At 53.1% G+C, this 18,661-nt stretch overlaps 2 protein-coding genes and 3 non-coding genes across 5 annotated transcripts; 1 reads left to right on the forward strand and 4 right to left on the reverse strand.

Annotated features, from left to right (window-relative positions):
* Positions 1-521: 521 nt before the first annotated feature.
* Positions 522-6,081, forward strand: B3GNT7 (UDP-GlcNAc:betaGal beta-1,3-N-acetylglucosaminyltransferase 7). The gene is made up of 2 exons (XM_054282886.1): positions 522-581; positions 4,647-6,081. Exons 1-2 carry the CDS (start codon positions 571-573, stop codon positions 5,845-5,847), a joined length of 1,212 nt encoding a protein of 403 aa, XP_054138861.1. The 5' UTR covers positions 522-570; the 3' UTR covers positions 5,848-6,081.
* A 4,124-nt stretch (positions 6,082-10,205) lies between these two features.
* NCL (nucleolin) lies at positions 10,206-17,494 on the reverse strand. The gene is made up of 15 exons (XM_054282523.1): positions 17,388-17,494; positions 16,639-16,746; positions 15,766-16,053; positions 15,285-15,444; positions 14,724-14,915; positions 14,503-14,586; positions 14,108-14,243; positions 13,733-13,869; positions 13,268-13,394; positions 12,921-13,054; positions 12,454-12,577; positions 12,199-12,347; positions 11,592-11,718; positions 10,923-11,143; positions 10,206-10,685 (listed from the first exon to the last, which is right to left on the reverse strand). The coding sequence occupies exons 1-15, from the start codon at positions 17,403-17,405 to the stop codon at positions 10,603-10,605; spliced, it is 2,088 nt and encodes a 695-aa protein (XP_054138498.1). The 5' UTR covers positions 17,406-17,494; the 3' UTR covers positions 10,206-10,602.
* Positions 11,268-11,408, reverse strand: LOC128941319 (small nucleolar RNA SNORA75). The gene has a single exon (XR_008483505.1). It is a non-coding gene; the product is annotated as a small nucleolar RNA SNORA75 (small nucleolar RNA).
* On the reverse strand, positions 12,025-12,101 carry LOC128941323 (small nucleolar RNA SNORD20). Its single transcript, XR_008483509.1, has one exon. It is a non-coding gene; the product is annotated as a small nucleolar RNA SNORD20 (small nucleolar RNA).
* Positions 14,323-14,392, reverse strand: LOC128941322 (small nucleolar RNA SNORD82). The gene has a single exon (XR_008483508.1). It is a non-coding gene; the product is annotated as a small nucleolar RNA SNORD82 (small nucleolar RNA).
* Positions 17,495-18,661: the final 1,167 nt, after the last annotated feature.

An 18,661-nucleotide genomic window follows, 5' to 3' on the forward strand; every position in this document is an offset into this window, starting at 1 on the left:
CAGAGCATGGATGTCTGGGTGAGACTGGAGTCCTGGGCAGAGTATTGGCCCTTGACAAGGTGTGGACCTTGAGTGAGATGTGGGTCGTAGAGGAAGGGTGGGTCCCAGGAGAGGTGGGTATCCCGGGAGGCGCATTAAAGACTCTGGGGCAGAGCTAATGCACCCCAGAGAGGGCACAGTACACCAGGAGCCGGACTAGGACGCCCCCAAGTTCCCAGATCCTGGTGAGAGTGCCATCAGCAGCGGGGAGGGTCCTCAGGGGGACGTGTGGGGTGTCACCCTTAAAGTCCTGGCCCTGGGAGCACTGGGGAGGTGTCTGTCTGTCTGTCTGTCTGCGGGGGCGGGCAGGGGGGACGGGACAGAGGGGCAGGGCAAGAGTTAACCTACCTGCTCTGCCATCCATCTCTAGGCTCCACCTCGGAGAGAGAGGGGAGGGAAAAGAGAAAAAGTAGGGGAAAAAAAAAAAAAAGGAAAGAAAAAAGAAGAGGAGGAGGAAGAGTGCAGAGAGAAGCGCCCGGACCGCGGGCAGCCCGGCCAGCAGCGGAGCGGCCGCCCCGTCCCACTCCCAGCATGTTCCAGTGGTGAGTGATCTCCGGGGAGCGCGGAGCCCGAGCCCCGCTCCCGCACCGAGTCCCGGTATCCCTGGCTCCGCCGTCCCGTGCCCTCCGCTCCCGCTGCCCGGCGCTGCCGTCCCGGCGCTGCCCGGAGCCGGGGGACTGCGAGGGTCCCTCCCCTCCTCTCTCTCGTCGCCCCGGGGGTGGCCGGCCGGGGAAGGACAGCTCTGGTGGGGACGGTGGGCATGCGGAAGCGACTAAGAGCGGAGTGTGTTATTTGTCCCCTGTCCGTCTGTCCCCATCCCTGGAGCGACCGTCCCGGCTCCGCGGGGCTCCCAGGCGGGGTCTCGCTGGCCGCGGTACCCCGGAGAAGGCTCCCTGCGGGTCCGCTCCCGACGCGAATTTCTCTCCATCCCGGGGCACCGGAGCTCCGGCCCGGCGGGAGGCAGGACGGGGGCAACGGGCAGGGGCGGCCGGTTGGTGCCCCCCAGTCCCTGGGGATGCCTTTCCCAGCTTTTCCCTGAGAAGAGCTGGTTTGTGTGGAGGGGCCGGCGGCAGCAGGGCCTCCAGCCCTGCCCGGTGGGGTCCCGTCCCACGGCAACGCCAGCCTGGGGGCAGATGTCCTCGTCCGGGGCAGTACTCGGGGTTTCGGCTCTTGCCCCTTCCCCAGGAGCGTGGTTTTACGGCCTTGTATTTAAACCAGACTTTTATGAGGAGGGGACGCATGTCCGGGCACCCGCACGGCGAGCTGCGGCCCCGCTTGGTGCTTGCACCCCGCTATTGCACAGGCTGCGGCTGGGGACATTTGGTTCTTCCTGCCCAGCATCTGCCCCTTTATAAGATCCCCTCTCCAAATCCTCAGCGCTGCCAACAGGCAGGACTCTATACTGGCGGTGCCTCCAGAGACTGGGTCTAACTGAGGGGCCAGCAAAAGCCCCTATCACATAAATATATAGCGCTGGCGGATCCAAAAGGTTTTCACGTGAATCCGAAGTGAATGGGAAAAGGGATAGAGAGCCCCTGTCTCCCGGGGCCTCCTCTGCCCTCGAGCATCAACACCTGAAAGGGGTACTGCCCACCTCTAATTTGGAGTTTATATTTAACTGCCTGGTGGCAAAGCCACCTCACAGGGAGGCTTTTGAAGTTTCCTTGGTGGATAAAAGGGAAGAGAAGGAGCGTGTTAAGACCTTTTCAAGGCTCTCTTGATGGCACCAACACACACCAGCAGTTGGGGCAGAGTGACCTGACAGGCGCCGATGGCAGCCCCCTCAAATCCTTGGTTTGATATGGGAATTGCCTGCGATTGTGGCTCAGGGTCCTCCCAGTCCCCACCGCTGTCCTGGCAGTGCAGGGACAGGGTTTCTGCAGGGCAGAGGTGGCTCTGGGTCTCCTGGTTCCTGCTGGACCTGGTGGGACCCCGTGGTTTGCAGTCAGACCAGTAGAAAAAATCCCAAATAGGTTCTTGTAACAAAGCAAGAATTGCACTGGTGAGAACTAGGAAACAGGGTGCACTGAAGGAAGGAGGAATAAGTTTCTGTGTTGTTGTGCAACACCTCACCTATAAACATACCCAGGCCACTTAACGCTCCACCTCTTAATAAAAGCTGGAGTTGTCCCCTCAGCCCTGGGTCAGAACTTTTTGTCCCAAGGAGAGTAATGGGCGTCAGTGCACCCATACACTGTCAGGCAGAGTCTGCCAAGGCTGGGACCATCTGTGTCAGTTAGTGACAGCCCTACCTATGCAAATTGTTAGAATTTGTATCAGTAATTCCCTGTCCTTTGGCTTCTGGGTAATGTTTGACCATCCTTCAGGCTGAGTATCTTATCACTTGTTGTCCTTGGATGGTGGGGAGTGTAAGAATGTGGTGGGACAGGACAGGATGGGAAGGGATTGATGCAAATAAAATTACTACACAGGGTGACAGGGGTTATTTCTGCAGCAGAAATTCTGCAGCATTTTCTTGCCGGGTATGGATGAGAGGTTTTAAACATTGCTTGGCTGTGCTTGGAGTAAAGTTGTATTAGAACTGAAGGGTTTGTAAGAATAAGCTCAAAGCTGTGCAGGCAGGGCTGGAGAGGGTTAAGGGAATGGTGAGATCTAATCAGAACTGCTCCCTCATCAGTCTCAGATGAGTGGCCACATACAAAACCGGATGAGGAATATCTATCCATTTATCCTTAATTACTTATTTCCACGCTCGCTCCCACAGTCCACACTAGTGATCACAGTTTTCCCACGACAACATCGAGCTCAAAAGTTCTTTGTGCTTCAGAGCGAAGCCAGAGACAGGAGCTCCTGCAAGCTCCTGGTTCCCTTCTGGGATTTCTGCATTTCAGGGTGAGTGGAATCCCCTAGCACAGTGTTGTCTCCTGCCCTGGGGAGTCTGATCACCTATGGGGTGTCCCATAGGTGTTTTGGTGCAGCCTGAGGAAAACTCCAGCAGCTTCATGGTGGTTCTGATCACAATGCAGTCTAGGAGAGTTTTGCGGCTTTTTGGGATTTTTTTGTCTATCTGGAAAATACTTGGGTTAAATGTTTCAGATTTCAGCCCCAAGCTCCTTCTCTGGAGTGTCCTGAAGTGAAGGTGCCATCTGCCTGCTAGAGATGATTCTGGATTTTTCTGGCTCTGACAGGAGAGGGGGCTGAGGGCTCTGCCCAGTGGGTGTCACCCAGGCTGGGATGTGCTTCTGACATGAAGAGGACAGGCACAGGGGCATCCCAAGACCAGTGCCACATCTGTCTCCATCAGCTCCACAATGCTGCGGCAGGAAAAGGGTGTTCAGGGACTGCCAAGCACCTTGTGTCAGGGCAGACAGAGATGGGGCTGCCCTTGGGAACCTGTTGGGAGTAGAGACAAGGAGCTCATCTGCCCCAGGGAGATGGCCCAAGGCAGCTGGAACACGCAGGACTGAGGCAGGAGGAAGCTGGTGCAGTGTGCAAGCTGTGGAGGGAAGCTGAGTGCTCAGGAGCTACGTTGTGCAGCTGGGCAGAGAGAGCAGTTCCCCTCCTCTGTGGCAGAGGGATGAGAAACCCACCTTTAGCTGAATGGGAAAGCTGGCTGGGGAGGAACTGTGCATCAATAATCTCCAAGTGCAGCCTTCCTGCAGTCCCAAGGACCTCAGGAGGATCCTGCTTAAGCTGCCCATGAACTCCATGCAGGGTTTGTCCCTGAGCCAGCAGCTTCCCAGGGCTATAGGTCTGCAGCAGAGGAGAGCAGCAGGATGGCCCCAGGAAGAACTGGGTTTGATCTACTCATGCCCTGCACACCCTGGACATGCAGACACCTGGATTGTCACAGGCTGGGAAAATCTGCCCACCCAATCTGCCCTGCATCCACTGCTCCTTATCACCACAAAGGAAGCAATGGGACCCAAGAGCTGCCCAAATGCCCAGGAGTGCCCCCAGAAATACTGGTTCCCAAGGTGGTTGTAGGGTTAGGGATGTCTTTTTCCCACTGAACCATGAAATTTTACTCAAATGGCTTTCTTTTTTTGTGCTGATGTGCCATTTTGAAATTAAACAGCAATGCTAGTTTCATGTTGACTCTTATGGTCTTCCCAGCTCTGGTTTCTCAGTGCTGTGTAACCTGTGATGCCAGTCTAGGCCATGGACAGTATGTCTCCCTTGCAGCTAAGGCTTCTGTGGAAAAGATAATTCCCTCCTGCTCTTGTCCTAAACTACAATTTTCAGATGGCTGAAACAGCAGTTTCTCTTGGGATTTTCTCCTGAAACAGCTGCCTTGCTGAAACTCTCACCCTGACTTCTCTCTCACTCAACCCATTTTCATTTCTCCTGTGAACCCTTCCTTGATCTTTGTACTGGGGTTACCAGATGACACTGCAATCACCCCCACATACCTTGTGCCTGTCCCTACAGTTAAGTGTGGCCCCAAAGCCACCCCACAAGCAGGATACAGCTGGGAAAATATGCTTTGAGGGGTCCTGCAGCTCTTCCCACAAGGTTTTTACTCCTCAAAAGGTGATGGAACACAGATTATGAGCATCCCATGACTTCTCAAGAAAGTGCTTTTGCAGACAAGCCTCTTTAAGCCTGTATATTCTTCTCCTTAACCCCTTGTCTCTTCCCTTTAGGAAGAAGACCATCTACAAAACAGTTTGTCTCTCCTTCTTGCTGATCATTACAGTAACAGTGCTGCAGCGTGGAATGGCCCCAAACCAGTTCATGCAGGGCCAGCAGCAGAAAGAACTGCCCCCTTCAGAGCCCTTGAAATCACAGAAGAGAGACAACGCCTTCTCCATCAGCAACAGTTTCTGGAAGACCAAGAAGGAGAAAGCTCCTGTGAAGGAGGAGAGCGTGACGGCAAAGCAAACAAAATCCTGGGATGTCACCACTACCAACTGCTCAGCCAACCAGAACTTCAGCAAGGTGGATTGGTTCAAAGGGCTGGAGCCCAACTTCCAGCAGTTCCTGCTCTATCGGCACTGCCGCTACTTCCCCATGCTGATCAACCACCCAGAGAAGTGCAGCGGGGATGTCTACCTGCTCATCGTGGTCAAGTCCATCATCACGCAGCACGACCGCCGCGAGGCCATCCGCAGGACCTGGGGCCGAGAGAAGGAGGTGGAGGGCAAGAGGATCAGGACGCTGTTCTTGCTGGGCACCGCCTCCAAGGAGGAGGAGAGAGCCAACCACCAGAAACTGCTAGATTATGAGAACCACATCTATGGGGACATCTTGCAGTGGGATTTCCTGGACAGCTTCTTCAACCTCACCCTCAAAGAGGTCCATTTCCTGAAGTGGGTCGACATCTACTGTGACAACGTCCACTTCATCTTCAAAGGCGACGACGATGTGTTTGTGAGTCCCAGCAATATCCTGGAGTTCCTGGAGGACAAGAAGGAGGGAGAGGACCTCTTTGTGGGGGATGTCCTCCACAGGGCCAGGCCAATCCGTAAGAAGGAGAACAAGTACTACATCCCCAGTGCCCTCTACAACAAAAACATCTACCCACCCTATGCAGGGGGTGGGGGCTTCATCATGGATGGAGCTCTGGCCAAGAGGCTGCACAAGGCCTCAGAGACACTGGAGCTGTACCCCATCGATGATGTCTTCCTAGGGATGTGCTTGGAGGTCCTTAAAGTGTCACCTGTTGGGCACGAGGGCTTCAAGACTTTTGGTATTGTGAAAAACAAGAACAGCAAGATGAACAAGGAGCCATGTTTTTACCGGAGTATGTTGGTGGTTCATAAACTGCTGCCTCCAGAGTTGCTCCAAATGTGGGACTTGGTCCACAGTAACTTGACATGCTCAAGAAAACTCAATGTTCTTTAGCTCAGTCTCTCTGGAGAGCTGGGACCGCAGGAGCTGGGACAACTGATCCCTGCTCTGGGGTGGGGTGAGCCTCCGCTGGTGGCACACAAATCCTTCAGGGGCACTGCCCTCCAGGGTGAGGGGGGCAGAGACACTGCACTCACGGGCAGGGTTTGTTCCTGTACTGTATTGTGGTTCACGTATCTCCAGCTGGGTTGGGGGTTGCTGAAAAAGAGAAAAAAACCAACAAAACATAACAAGTCTAGCACAAAATGGAGAGAGGGCAAAAAGGTTTGTGCTCTGCTTTAGGTACCTCCTCCACAGCAGCATGATGAGTGGAGGAGTGGAGGGAGGCAGCGAGGGATGTGGCACTGGCATTTTTTGGAGATGTTCAGGGTCTGGCTATCCGGGGAAGCTGCTCCAAGGGAGTTCAGCCAATTACAAGAGCATCGACCCCCCCGGACTCAAAAATCATGGGATTTTGTTATCTCAAATTTCTCCTCTATGTAAGGTCTTGGTAACATTGACCCTGCATGCATTGGGTTCACCCCCCCCAAAGTCCTGTGTGTCCCCATATGCAGCTGGGGAAAGGGGCTCTTCTCCGAGGCTGGCCCTCAACAGCCCTGAGTCCCCATTGGGGTTTCAGCCTGGCAGCTGGGGACCTGGGGTCCTTGTCCCTGTCAGAGGGACCCAGGCAATGATGGCTCCCAGCACCAGCCTGGGCTGTGCCTGGCTCCCCAGCCCCTCTGCAGCCTTACTGCATGTGTCCTCAGAGGAATGCACCCAGCTGAAATTCCTCAGGGATTTGTTCCTCCTGGCAGGAAAGTGACTAGGCCAGCTGCCCTTGCCTGTGGCCAAGGAAGAGGTGGAGAAAAGCGGTGACCCCCCTTGGAGTCCCCCAGGGGGGCATTTGTCACTCCTGGGACCCAACTTCCTGGGCATCCCAGGGGGTGCTGTGGGAGACCCTCTCCGTGCTGCACAGCTGCCTTCATGGCTTTGCCTTGCAGGGGAAGAACAGCCCCAAAGGCTCTGTGTGTGGCTGCTTTGGGCTCAGCCCTGGTTTGTCAGCAACTGTGATGCTCCAGGGTAGGCTGGAGACATTGGTCCTGCACTGGCATGAGATGCAGGGTCCAAGGGGACAAAGTGAAGAAAAGCTGGTGTTTCACAAGTTTGCTCCTCTCAGGGTTGTTGCAGTATTTATTCTACAGGCTGAGATTGGAGCACGACAGGAAATGGGGTCACAAGACATTGCCTTTTTTCTTTGGGCTGAAAGGGCCACGAGCTCTCAAGGGGAGCCCTGGGCTGGTTACTTTGGTGGAAACCACCCAACACAGAGACATGTGGCCACACAAGGGCCACGGATGCTCTCCAGCCACTGACTGCAGGCATGAGCAAAGGCCACAGGAATGTGCAAAGCCACACATGCTCACACACGTGCTCCCAGGCACAGGCTCTACACGCACAGATGTCCCAGTGTGTAGGGCTGGCATGCCCAGATGTCCCTGCAGAGGCTGACACACACAGCCACGTGCATGGCCCTGACCACGCACAGCGAAACACGGGCACAGACGCCCTTACTCTCTCTCCCTCTCTGGTGCCAGACATTGAAAGGAAAAATATTTTACTACCTCAAAGGTCCCCCTGTGCAGTGCCTTTTTTTTTTTTTTCCCTTTCTCTTATTTTCTTAATGCGTTTTGGAAACAGGCCTATTTCATTTACTCCAAGTACATTTCCCAGGTTAGAAAACAAATCTAAAAGAGCATAAACCAGTCAAAAAGGGCACCCACACGCCAAGCCACACCACTCTTGAAATGGCCCTGTTCAAATGAGATGCAGATTTGAAGAGAAGGAAGAGAAAGAGCCAGTGCTGCCCAGGGCTCAGCTGGTGGTGATACTGTGAAACTGGATGTACAATGCACCGGGTCCCTCAGCAGAGTCCTGAGGGCATTTTTGGTACCCACTGGGCTTAGGCAGCACACAACTCTTTCCTTTTCCCTCCCCTCCCTCCTTCCAACAGGAGTGAGCTCAGAAACACTTTCCAAATTGATACCTCCATAATTTATGTCAAGTACAGTACTTTAGGCTGTACATTTATCCTGGATGCAGGGTCAGCTCTCGCTCTCTGTAGCAATGTGTATGGTGAGCCAGGGCTGTGTGCAGACATCTCTCAGTGTTCTTCATCTGGTGGGACCTGTACAGAGAAACCTTGTAGAGTTTGGTAAATATTCTAGTTTCTAAATAAAGGTTAAAAGAAGAAGAAAAAAAATCCTACAAGCCTTCACCTCATGTCATTACTAGTGAGTTTCTGCTGGGAACAAAACCTGGCAAAGTGCTACAGTGACAAAACTGACTTCTTGGAATGGGCAACTGGGGACTGAGGCTGCCCTGTTCCAGTTTTTGACACAGCTTCCTTTTGGAGCCAGGCATGGTAACGAGGCTGGTGGGTATTTTTTCTCTTTCATGCACTCCTCCACCTTCATGTCAAACTAAACTTCAGATCCTCCTGGTGCCCTGCAGGGAAGAGCTTCTCATCTCAACCTCTGTGGCAAAAGCCACTTCAGCAGGGCAGGGAACTCACTGGTTTTGTTGAGCACTCTCTCCTTGTGCAGAAGGAGATGGGCACTCCTGTCCCTGTTACCGTCCCCACAGCAGGACCTTGCTCACTTCCACAGCCCAAGCAGCACCATGGGGTAACACAGCCCCTGATCATGAGGTTCAAACCTGGCTGGGGTGAAGAGGAGGAAAGCCACAGGTGAACCCATGGGTGTCACTTTGGCCTTTGGGCACCGAGTTGGTGTTTCCAGGGCTGCACCCAGCTCAGACACTCCCGGTGCTGGGGAGCAGAGAGGTCAGCAAAGGGGACCAGGACACACTGTATTGGCAGGCTGGGCTGTCACTAGGGCTGGCTTCCCCAGGACACCAAAAATTTCATACACATGGGCAAGACACAAGCGCTCAGTGGATGCACTCATGGATACTCCGGCCCATTCCCTTTCCAACGTGATCCCAGGCTGTCACATGCCACCGTGTGCCACGTGTCCGGCGGTGGGAGCAGGGCCCATGTGCCGTGTGGAGGCTGCTCCGGCCGGGGCTCCCCGGCAGTGCCCTCAGAGCTGCCCCGGTGTGGAGGCGGCTCCGGCCGGGGCTCAGCGGCAGTGCCCTCAGAGCTGCCCCGGTGTGGAGGCGGCTCCGGCCGGGGCTCCCCGGCAGTGCCCTCAGAGCTGCCCCGGTGTGGAGGCGGCTCCGGCCGGGGCTCAGCGGCAGTGCCCTCAGAGCTGCCCCGGTGTGGAGGCGGCTCCGGCCGGGGCTCAGCGGCAGTGCCCTCAGAGCTGCCCCCTCACGCAGGGCGGGAAGGACGCGGAGCGCGGGCCGGTGCTGCCCCCTGGCGGCCGCGCCCGCCCCTCCGACCATTTGCCGCCGGGCCGCGGCTCCAAAATGGCCGATGGCGAAGGGCCGGGAGAACCTGGACAAGGGCCGGGGGCGATGACACATGGCACACAAACCGCACAGCTCTCCAGCTGAAACGACCTCAGACTCCACTGGTTTAGTTTTGGCCACAGGGAATGGCCTTTGGGTGGGCTCGATGTTGGGAAGCCAGGGAGAAATTACTACAGCAGGGCAGGGAAGGTCGCAGCAGTGGCCGTGTGCCAGGAGGGTGGAACGGGCTGACCACGGCTGGAGCTGGCACGGACCAAATGCCAGGGCAGGATCTTTCAGCAGGGCAGGGGTAGAGGACATCAAGGGACCTCGTGCCCAGGAAGGCTCAGGTACACAGCCCTGCTTTCTGGGCCTGTTTTCTGCACCCAGCACTCTGGGAAAACCATGTAAAACTGAACAGCTGCCACTGCAGGGCAGCACACCATGTCTGGCTAGAAAAACCAGCCAGTGACCATGCCACAGGACTGAGGCCCTTCATCCCCAGACTGCAGACCTTGGCGTGAGGAAGGAAAGGAGGCCTGAATTTGGTTACAACAAGGCAGCCACTCAGCCCAAACTCCTGCTCACACTTAAAGGGCAAGAAGAGACAATTTGAAATGAAGCACAAGAGAAAATACTTGTAGGAGAGAGCAACTGAACTGCAGGGCCTTAGTACAAGATCTGATTTACTTTGTTTAAAAAGAAAGTAGAAAAGCAACTGGCTAGCAAGCACCATCACAGCATCTTCAGTTAAAAAAAAGAACAAAAGTGGTTACAGAGCTTACCTTGGCCATCATAATTCTTTCCCCTACTTCCTGCTAACAGCATGCATACACTGCTGGAGCAGAGCAGGACAGAAGCTGCTGCTGTGACACCAATGACCTTAACCCAAAAGAGGGAAGGCTACAGACTGCCTGTTTCTCACAGCCTGGCTTCATTTAGTGGCACAGAAGTAACACGAACCAGTTTAGGTCCTTTAATCTGTCCAAGACAGGGTGCTAAAGCACAAATGATAAAACATTCTGCATTTTTACAGCAAAAATGCTACAGAAGTTTATAGGAAAAAAAAAATTTTTTACATGGGTAAAACATTATAAATTCAAGACAACTCACAGACAAGGGGTAAATTCCCACATCTATCACTCTTTGTTTTAAAAAGTTCGTTTGAACAGGCAAGCAGTCAAAATGGCTTGCTCTCTCTTCCTTGAAATGAGAATTTTATCTTCCAAGTGGCTCACAGTACTGCTTCGCTTCTTGGAATGTCCTCCGAAGGCTCCGCCACGATCATAGGAGAATAAAAACCCCCGGAGTCCTTTCAGATAGTCTCAGAGAGCAGGAAAAGGGAAAGAAAGGGGAAGTTTATTCAAACTTGATCTTCTTCCCTTGCGGCTTGTGATCTCCACCTCCTCCTCTGCCTCCTCGGAAGCCACCTCCTCCTCTACCTAGAAGAAAATTATTGCAAAAAGCAGAGTTACCACTGTAGTATTTATATTAAATGCACACAAATATATTGCAGTGGTATATCTATACTACTGCCCTTCCAAACCCATCCTGGCACAGAACAGAAAATAAATTCACATCCACTATTCTCTAGTAGCTCTACACCATAACCCCAAGAATGGCTTGGGGTTCATTTTGGAGCACACCCCCTCCAAACAGCAGCATTGGCTTCCTCTTACCTCCAAATCCACCTCTGCCACCACCTCTGCCACCAAATCCACCTCTTCCTCCTCGGCCACCTCCTCTGCCACCACGACCACCAAATCCACCGCCACGCTGGAAGTCACCCTTTGGCTTAGCAAAATCAAGGGTCACTTTGTTTCCATCTATCTCTCCATCTTCCATGGCTTCCTTGGCTGCTTTGGCATCTTCTGCAGAGCTGAAGTCCACGAACCCAAACCTAGGAAACAGGTTGCAAGAGCAACAGTCAGTCACATTTCACAGGCTGCAGCACCACCTGCAGGTTCCTGACAGAAATCTTTTTGGAATCAAACACCAGCACTTCTGCATCCCACAGATGTGTCACTTGTAGGACAGCAGTGGCTAATCACAATCGATGGAGCCTCACTGTGAGTTTGCCAGCACTGTACAGTTAATTTTCTTCTCGTGCGAATCCATCAGCTGCCACGGAGGTTTGTTGGCAGGAAGGAGCTCATTGAGAAGAGGTGAGAAGTGAGCACGTGCTGCCCTCCACCAGTGGACCCAAAGCTGTGTTCTCTGCTCCCACCTCATTTACCAGCTCCATAGGACCACCCACATGAGCACGAGAAACACCCTGTATTGCAGAGATCAGCTGAAGTGAGGTGCTCTGTAGCACCTGAAGCCAGCCCAGGTGATGTTTAACCCACCCTTTAGATGATCCAGTGTCTCTGTCTGTGACTATTCTTGCGCTTATTGAGCCTTCAAATGATTCTCTTAACGTTTCCTCTGTGGTGTCCTCAGAAAGGCCTCTGACAAACAATGTTTTGCTTTGCTCTGTGAAAAAGGAGCACATTCAGAATTCATTCAACCTGAGCAAGGCAGCCTTCAGCTTCATAACATCACATCCAGCTTGCATTACTGGCTCCCAGAACAGCTCTCAGGGATAAAGGGATTGTTTTCAAGGAACAGCTCAAGCATCTGGAGTCCATGGAAACTTTTTCAGGACTGCAGTTAGAGCCTGACATCAAAGATTTCCATCAGCCAACCTGATATTGCCAAATTAAGTTTGCCCGACTCTTTTTTTAAAAATAGATGCTTGGACCTTATCAGCAATGATAACAACCAACTGTACAGACTCTGCTGGATCAGCACTTGACTATCTAGAGGAATTTAACAATAGTTTCATCAGCATTTCAGATAATCAGTCATCATATCCAGCACATTTGCTTACAATGTTTGGCATGTTTTTTTTTAAAGCAGCCCCAGATTTGCCTGGATGGTGCCACAGCTGGAGATCAAACATGAAACACTTACGACCGAATCCTCCTCCTCCTCGTGCGTTTGCGTTCCCTTTCTGCGTACTGAATTCCAGTCTGATTGTTCTGCCCTCAATCTCTGTGTTGTTATAGGAATTGAATGCCTCTTTGGCATCCTCAGTTGTGGCAAAATCTACAAATGCATACCTGTGTGGAGAAGAAGTTTCCAGTCAGCCCGGGAACAACAAGGGACACCTTGGAGGCAAGTCACTTGCAATGCCAGCCTGGGGGTCAGGTGGAAGGCACAACCTACCCTTTAGGCCTGCCCTGGTTGTTCTGTGGCACCTTGATGGAAGAAGCTTTCTTAAACACTTCTTGGAGAGTCACTTCTGTAGCAGCATATGAGAGGTTGTTGACAATTAGGGTCTTCGACTCTCCTATGGGGAAAAGTCAATGCTGTTAGGTGCAGGTTTGGAGAGAGAGCTCTTGTTCTCTAGACTCTGACAAGGGGTTAAGAATACTTGTTGCCCTTTCCTCACCTCAAGGTGAGGCCCAAAGCAAAATCCAACCCTGTTTTATTCACCAAGACCAGTTGCCCCCCTTGCCTGAAACATGCAGTAGAGACAAAGTGCATAGGATGCAGAGCACAAGTGAGGTAAAAGATCTGGTATCTTAATCTTCTTGCAGTGTTTTAAGTTGGCATACCCCCAGGAACTTGTGAAGCAAGTGGAAATGAATCCTGAATGCCATCTGTATGCATGGTACCAGTATGGAAAGTACCTTTCTGATGTTCCTGCTGGCTCTTCTCACCAGTGAAGTCAATGACCACGGCACGACCCTCAATTTCTGTGCCCTGCTTCTCCTCCAGAGCTTTGTTTGCCTCAGCTTCTGTTTTAAATTCAATGTAGGCCATCCTACAACACAGAAAAGAATGTAAGCAAATGCCTCCTTCACAGAACAACAAAGTATGCAAATGAAGGGGGGAAGATGTAAAAGAAAAATGCTGCAAAAAGTAGGACAGCTATTGCAGCAGGTTCCTTAAGGTAGCCAAAGGACATGTAAGCTTATCAGAATATGCCAAGAGCTAGAGGAACAGCAAGCACAGAACAGGCCTCTCAGCTACACACCCTTTGCTGCTCCCGTCCTTGTTCATCACTATCCGGACCTCCACTGCATTTTCAAACACCTCCCTGATGGCATCCTCGGTTATGCGGTAGGGCAGGTTCTTCAAAAACAGCGTTCTGGCATCTCTCACTGCAAAGGCAAGTTACTTTTGTTTACCAGCTAAAAATCCCTCCTCATCTACACTGCCAGTTCAGTGAGACTCAGCAAGTTGATCCAGCAGAAATTAAGAGCAAGCATTCACATTTTCAGAAGCTGCAAAAGCAACTGTAACAAAAGTTAATGAAACTGCTGTGCTTCTCTTAAGGGCATCAAGTTCAAAAAACACGTCCTGAAGTTTCAGAAAGAAATCTATTTCTTCCTCAGCTTTCCCAATACGCAATATTTCTTGGGATCGCATTTGCAGATATTCCAGTCTGAACTTGTACATCTGTATGTAAGCATTTTAGAAACTCTTAATTGGGCCATACCTTTCTTGTCTTCTTTCATAGCTTCCCTGCTCTTTGCTTTTTCCAGTTTGACTTCCAAACCCATAAATTTCTTTCCATTCAACTGGAGAGCTTTATCCAGATCCTCAGCAGATGAGAAGTCCACATAGCCAAACCGCCTGAAAGAACGGCATCCTTGAGCTCTCTGCTCCATCTCTGGCAGCACAGACCACAAACACAAACCTAACACCAGAGAGGTCTTGGCTGGTCAGCTTCCAGGCAAAGTTAAACCCTCAACACTACCAACCAACCACCCCAGCATCCTGAGGGGAACCAGCACCAGCACACTTGGACCCCAAGAACAAATTAGTGCCGAATAAAAGAAAATTAGCAGCAAAATTCTACTGATTAACTCACTTGGAAGCACCGATTCTGACATCTACAACTTCAATATTCTTCTTCCCAAAGAATTCTCTGAGTCCAGTCTTCAGCTCCTCAAACTCCTTGGTGCAGACCAAATTTCCAACAAATACAGAGAAAGCTGATGTGGGCCCTTTAAATGAAAAGACAGTAAAGTGGGGTTTTTTTAAAGGCAGTTTTTAAAACTGGGAGCCAGAGTCTAGACAGCTTTAGCACATCAGTTTTTGCTCAGAAGTGGCATCATATTTCAGTATTAAGTCCCTTATAATCATCATTTGTGCTGAGAAACCCCACCCCTGACATCCTGGACCTTCACAGTTACATTCCTCATACAACAGAGTCCAATCACAGTCCATTAAACACACATCATTTGATGATCCCACACCACTTACCATCTGTTTTCTTTTTCTTGGGCTCTGGTGCACTTTTATTGGTCATTTCTTTCTTCCTCTTTCCAGGTGCTTCCTTGACAGGTTCTGTGCCAGAAAGCAAAACAAAACTGAAAAATACAGAACTTTTCCTAAACTGAATCAACCCAGGAGCATTAATCTTTACACCAGTCATACACAAAACCTATTACTCAGCAGCTGTAAGATTTTAAACTTTAACTCACTTTCATCTTCACTTTCCTCCTCAGCATCCTCTTCATCCTCCTCCTCTTCATCGTCATCCTCATCATCATCATCCTCCTCCTCATCTTCGTCATCTTCAGATTCTGCTGCCTTGGCTTTCACTGGTGCAGCCTTGGCTGGAGTGGTTTTCTTCACTGGAACAGGGGCTGTGTCCATGGCTTCATCTTCAGACTCTGAAACAAGATGAGCACAGTATTTAGACAGTTCCACATTAAGTGCCTTTTGAAATTAAGACAACAAAAGGCTGCTGAGCAAAATGTTCTCACACCTCCTGAAATTTGTATGTTCTTAGGAAAAAAGTTTAATACACTCAATTTTTACAAAGGATGTCTCTTTCCCTTGAATTTTACTGCATTAAAAAATCCAACAAAATCCAAAAATAGTAAAAAGTTTTTCTGACAACAGGGAAATTAACACCCATTCAGCAACAAGGACAACAGCAACCAGCTAAAACCAGCTGAGCACACACTGCATCACTCCCACAATCCTTTGAGCTTCCTCCCTCCCCCAGGTCCCTGTGCTTAATGATAAACATCTTATACCATCTTCTTCTTCATCGTCCTCATCCTCCTCTTCATCCTCATCCTCCTCCTCAGACTCCTGCTGCTTTGCTGGCACAGGTGCAGGCTTTTTGGCTGGTACTGCTGCAGGCTTTTTGGCTGCAGGCTTCACAGGCATCGGTGGTTCCTCCTCCTCATCTGCACCAACAGTACCACAAGTCATTACAACTAAGGTTCAACGAATCAGGTAAAAACTACTTAGAGCTTCCCCAATTTTTGTCCAAAAGTTCAGGAAAGAGCAATCAAGAAACTAGGAGATGTTTAAAAGGCTGTGTGTAAGGCAGCTGCAGCCCAAGCTCTCCTCCAAACTTCACCCATTGCCCACCTCTCCTTCATAACCCCTCTTTAATCACTGAACACCCCCTCAAGTATTAAATCAAACAAATCTTTTAATTCCAAAGGTACTCATATTTAATGACTTGATTGAACCATCTTTAGTCCATGTGTATTTCAAAGATAACTTACCAGAATCTTCTTCATCCTCCTCCTCCTCCTCATCTTCGTCATCATCTTCATCGTCTTCTTCTTCACTCTCCTCCTTCTTGGCATTCTTTCCATTTTTTGCTCCTTTGGTTAGGACAGCAGCCTTTTTAGGAGTTGGAGTAACAGCCTTTTTGGGCTGTGGAGTAGCCACAACCTTCTTTGCAGGTGTAACTGCCTTTTTTGCAGGAGTAGCAACTTTTTTGGCAGGAGTTGCAGCCTTCTTGGCTGGGGTAACAGCAACTTTTTGTGGTTTCTTCTGGGGGACCATCTGAAAGACACATTAATGTAAAACTCATGTTGGCCTGTTTAATCTACCATTACTTCACTATCAGACAAACATACAGCCAGTAAAATCTAAAGAATATCCTTTTGCCAGTTTAAGTTAACTCAAATGCCCACCATGATGAATCAATAAAGCTCAAACTCAGCTTTTTCATGCTTTCAGGAGCCCACTTAGGGAACATCAAAGCACCTCTACATTCCCTGGTCCTGAACCAAGACCAGTGGTGCATATTAGCCTTCAGCATTTTGGAACTTTTACACTTGCACATTAACCACGTGTGACAAATATCATACTGCTCATTACTAGGGTAATTAGGTACCCACTTGCTTATCTGCTTTAGGACAGTTTTAAGACCCCACCAGTACTTCCAAAAGCCTGGAAGTACAGACTTAGCAGTTGAGCTATTTTTCCTCACACAGCTTTAGCCTTAAGAAATCCAGTTTATTCTTTAGCCATAGTTTAGTGAGGAACACAGACAGTTTACTGATACCCTGTTACAGTGTAACCCACAACCATCACGACACTTCTGTAACACGTGCAACCTTTTGACTCCATCTCTAGATCAATCACCTCTTCTCCGCTGCTCTCCTCTAGGTCAGAGGACTCCTCTTCCTCACTTTCCTCGAACTTTTTCGGGGGAGGAGCCATTTTTTTCTGTTTGATCTGATTCTTCGGGGTCTGAAAGAGAGCGGGAGCAGCACGTTTAGCTCCCGTGCTCGCGCGGGCTACCTGCGAGCGCTCGCTCCGGCGGGCAATTGTCCCCACCACGTGGCCGCCCTCCGGCCCCGGCGGCGCTCAGGGGGCCGCCCGGTGGTTGCGGGGTGGCGCCGGCCGGTGTGCGGGGCCCTTCCCGGGAGCGCGGGGGCCGTCCCGGGAGCGGGGCGCGCTCCCACGTGCTCGCTGTCCCCGCGCCCCACGTGGCCGCTCTGTGACGTAGCCCCGCCCCCCCCATCCGCGCGCGCTCACACGCGGGGCCCACCCGCGCCCCTCACACGCCGGGACCCCGGACCCCGCTCCCCACTGCCCGCCGCCCGCTCCTCTCCCGTCCCGCGCCCCCGCCCGCAGCCGGCGCACGGAGCACGGCGGGACAAGGGGGGGCTTGAATCCGCTGCCTCCGGGCCCGCGGCCCCTCCCCTCGCCGCCATCTTCACGGCGAGCGAAAGCAGGCCTGGAGCCACCGCGCGGCCCGAGCGCACGGCGGCGAGAAGGCGGCCCGGCTCCCTCCCCGATCCGCCGCCGTCCGCACCCGCCCGCTTCGTCACGGCGGCGTCCGCCCGCTGCCCGCCCGGCGGCTGCGCCCCCCCACCCCACGCCCTCACCTTGGTAATCTTCACCATGATGGCGGCGGTGCCTGGCGGCGCAGGGGCGGCGGCCGAGCTGTGTCGGGAGCGGGGAGGGCGCGTCCGGCGCGGCGGCGGCGCGGGGGGATCGGGCCGCGGGCGGGCGGCGGGAGCGGCGGGGACGCGCGGGCGGCCGGGCCGGGCACTGACACGAAAGAGCGAGCGCGCGCCCCTTCCGCCCCCTTTGCTAGCCCCGCGTCAGGCTCCGCCCCCACCGCCCCCGCCCCGACCAATCGCCGCGCACGCCGCGCCGCCCGGCCAATGGCAGCCCCCGCCCCTCGAGCCGCCGCGCCAATGGCCGGCGCCCTGCGATCGGCCAACCGGAGGGCGCCTTCCAGCCCCGGGGCCGTGCGGTGGGGGGCGAGCGCGGGGGGACGCAGCGCCCGCCCGGGAGGACTCGGCCGCAGCCAATGGGACGGAGGCAGCTCGGCGCCTGCGCGCTGATTGGGCGGCGTGGCCGGGCCAAAGGCGAGCACGTGGCGGGCGGCGGCCAAGTGGTGGGGCCGGGCGGGGGTCCCGGGGGCCGGGAGAGACCCGGGGGTGTGACGGGTCCCGGGCTTCGGCAGGGACCGGGGGGTGACGGGTCCCGGGGTCCGGCAGGGACCGGGGGTTGACGGGTCCCGGGGTTCGGCAGGGACCGGGGGTGTGACGGGTCCCGGGGGGTCTGCCGGGTCCCGGCGCCGGCAGAGACGCTGCCATTCCCCGGCAGTCCCGGCTGCCCTGGCCGGCCCTGCGGCAGCTCGGCGTGCGACTGTGCCCGGGCACGCTTTTGCTTTCCGCTTTGGGACTGGATTCTCCCCGGCGCTGTCTCTGTCCCGGTGCTGTCCCTGCCACCCATTCCGCCTGGCCCCGCGTCCCCTTCCCGACCCTCGGGAGGCACTGAGCACCCGTGGACAGCTCCAAGAAGCGTCCGTAGGAGCCGGTCAGTGTCAGTGTGCCGCTGCTGCTGGGGTTGCAGTTGGCACAGGAGCACTCTTGCAGTTGCCAGCCTGCGCTGCTTCAGGCTGGGAGAAAAGGCCCAAAGTGGTAGAAAAAAATAAGCCTGTGCTTGCCTCATGGATGCTTTTGAATTCAGTCACTGCAAGAAGACACCACCTTTTTCCCCTGTGCAATTTTTCCCAGTGCCTGTAAAGTCGGGGTGGAAATGGCCCCAGGGCAGAACTGGTACCCCTGTTTCACTTGTCACTCTGTTGGCAGGGCTGGGTGCTGCCTTGCCACTGCCTGACACAGACCAACCTCCATTGCTGGGGTTT

Source organism: Melozone crissalis, unplaced genomic scaffold (genome assembly GCF_028551555.1).
Source record: "Melozone crissalis strain CALT ecotype California unplaced genomic scaffold, PUWL_Pcris_2 ptg000034l_1, whole genome shotgun sequence".
Lineage (NCBI taxonomy): Eukaryota > Metazoa > Chordata > Aves > Passeriformes > Passerellidae > Melozone > Melozone crissalis.

Coding starts and splice junctions, on each gene's coding strand:
- NCL (XM_054282523.1), bottom strand. Junction 14,244..14,502: donor CAAGAAAAAGAAAACAGATG/GTAAGTGGTGTG, acceptor TTTCATTTAAAG/GGCCCACATCAGCTTTCTCT. Junction 13,870..14,107: donor GTCAGAATCGGTGCTTCCAA/GTGAGTTAATCA, acceptor CCGTTCTTTCAG/GCGGTTTGGCTATGTGGACT.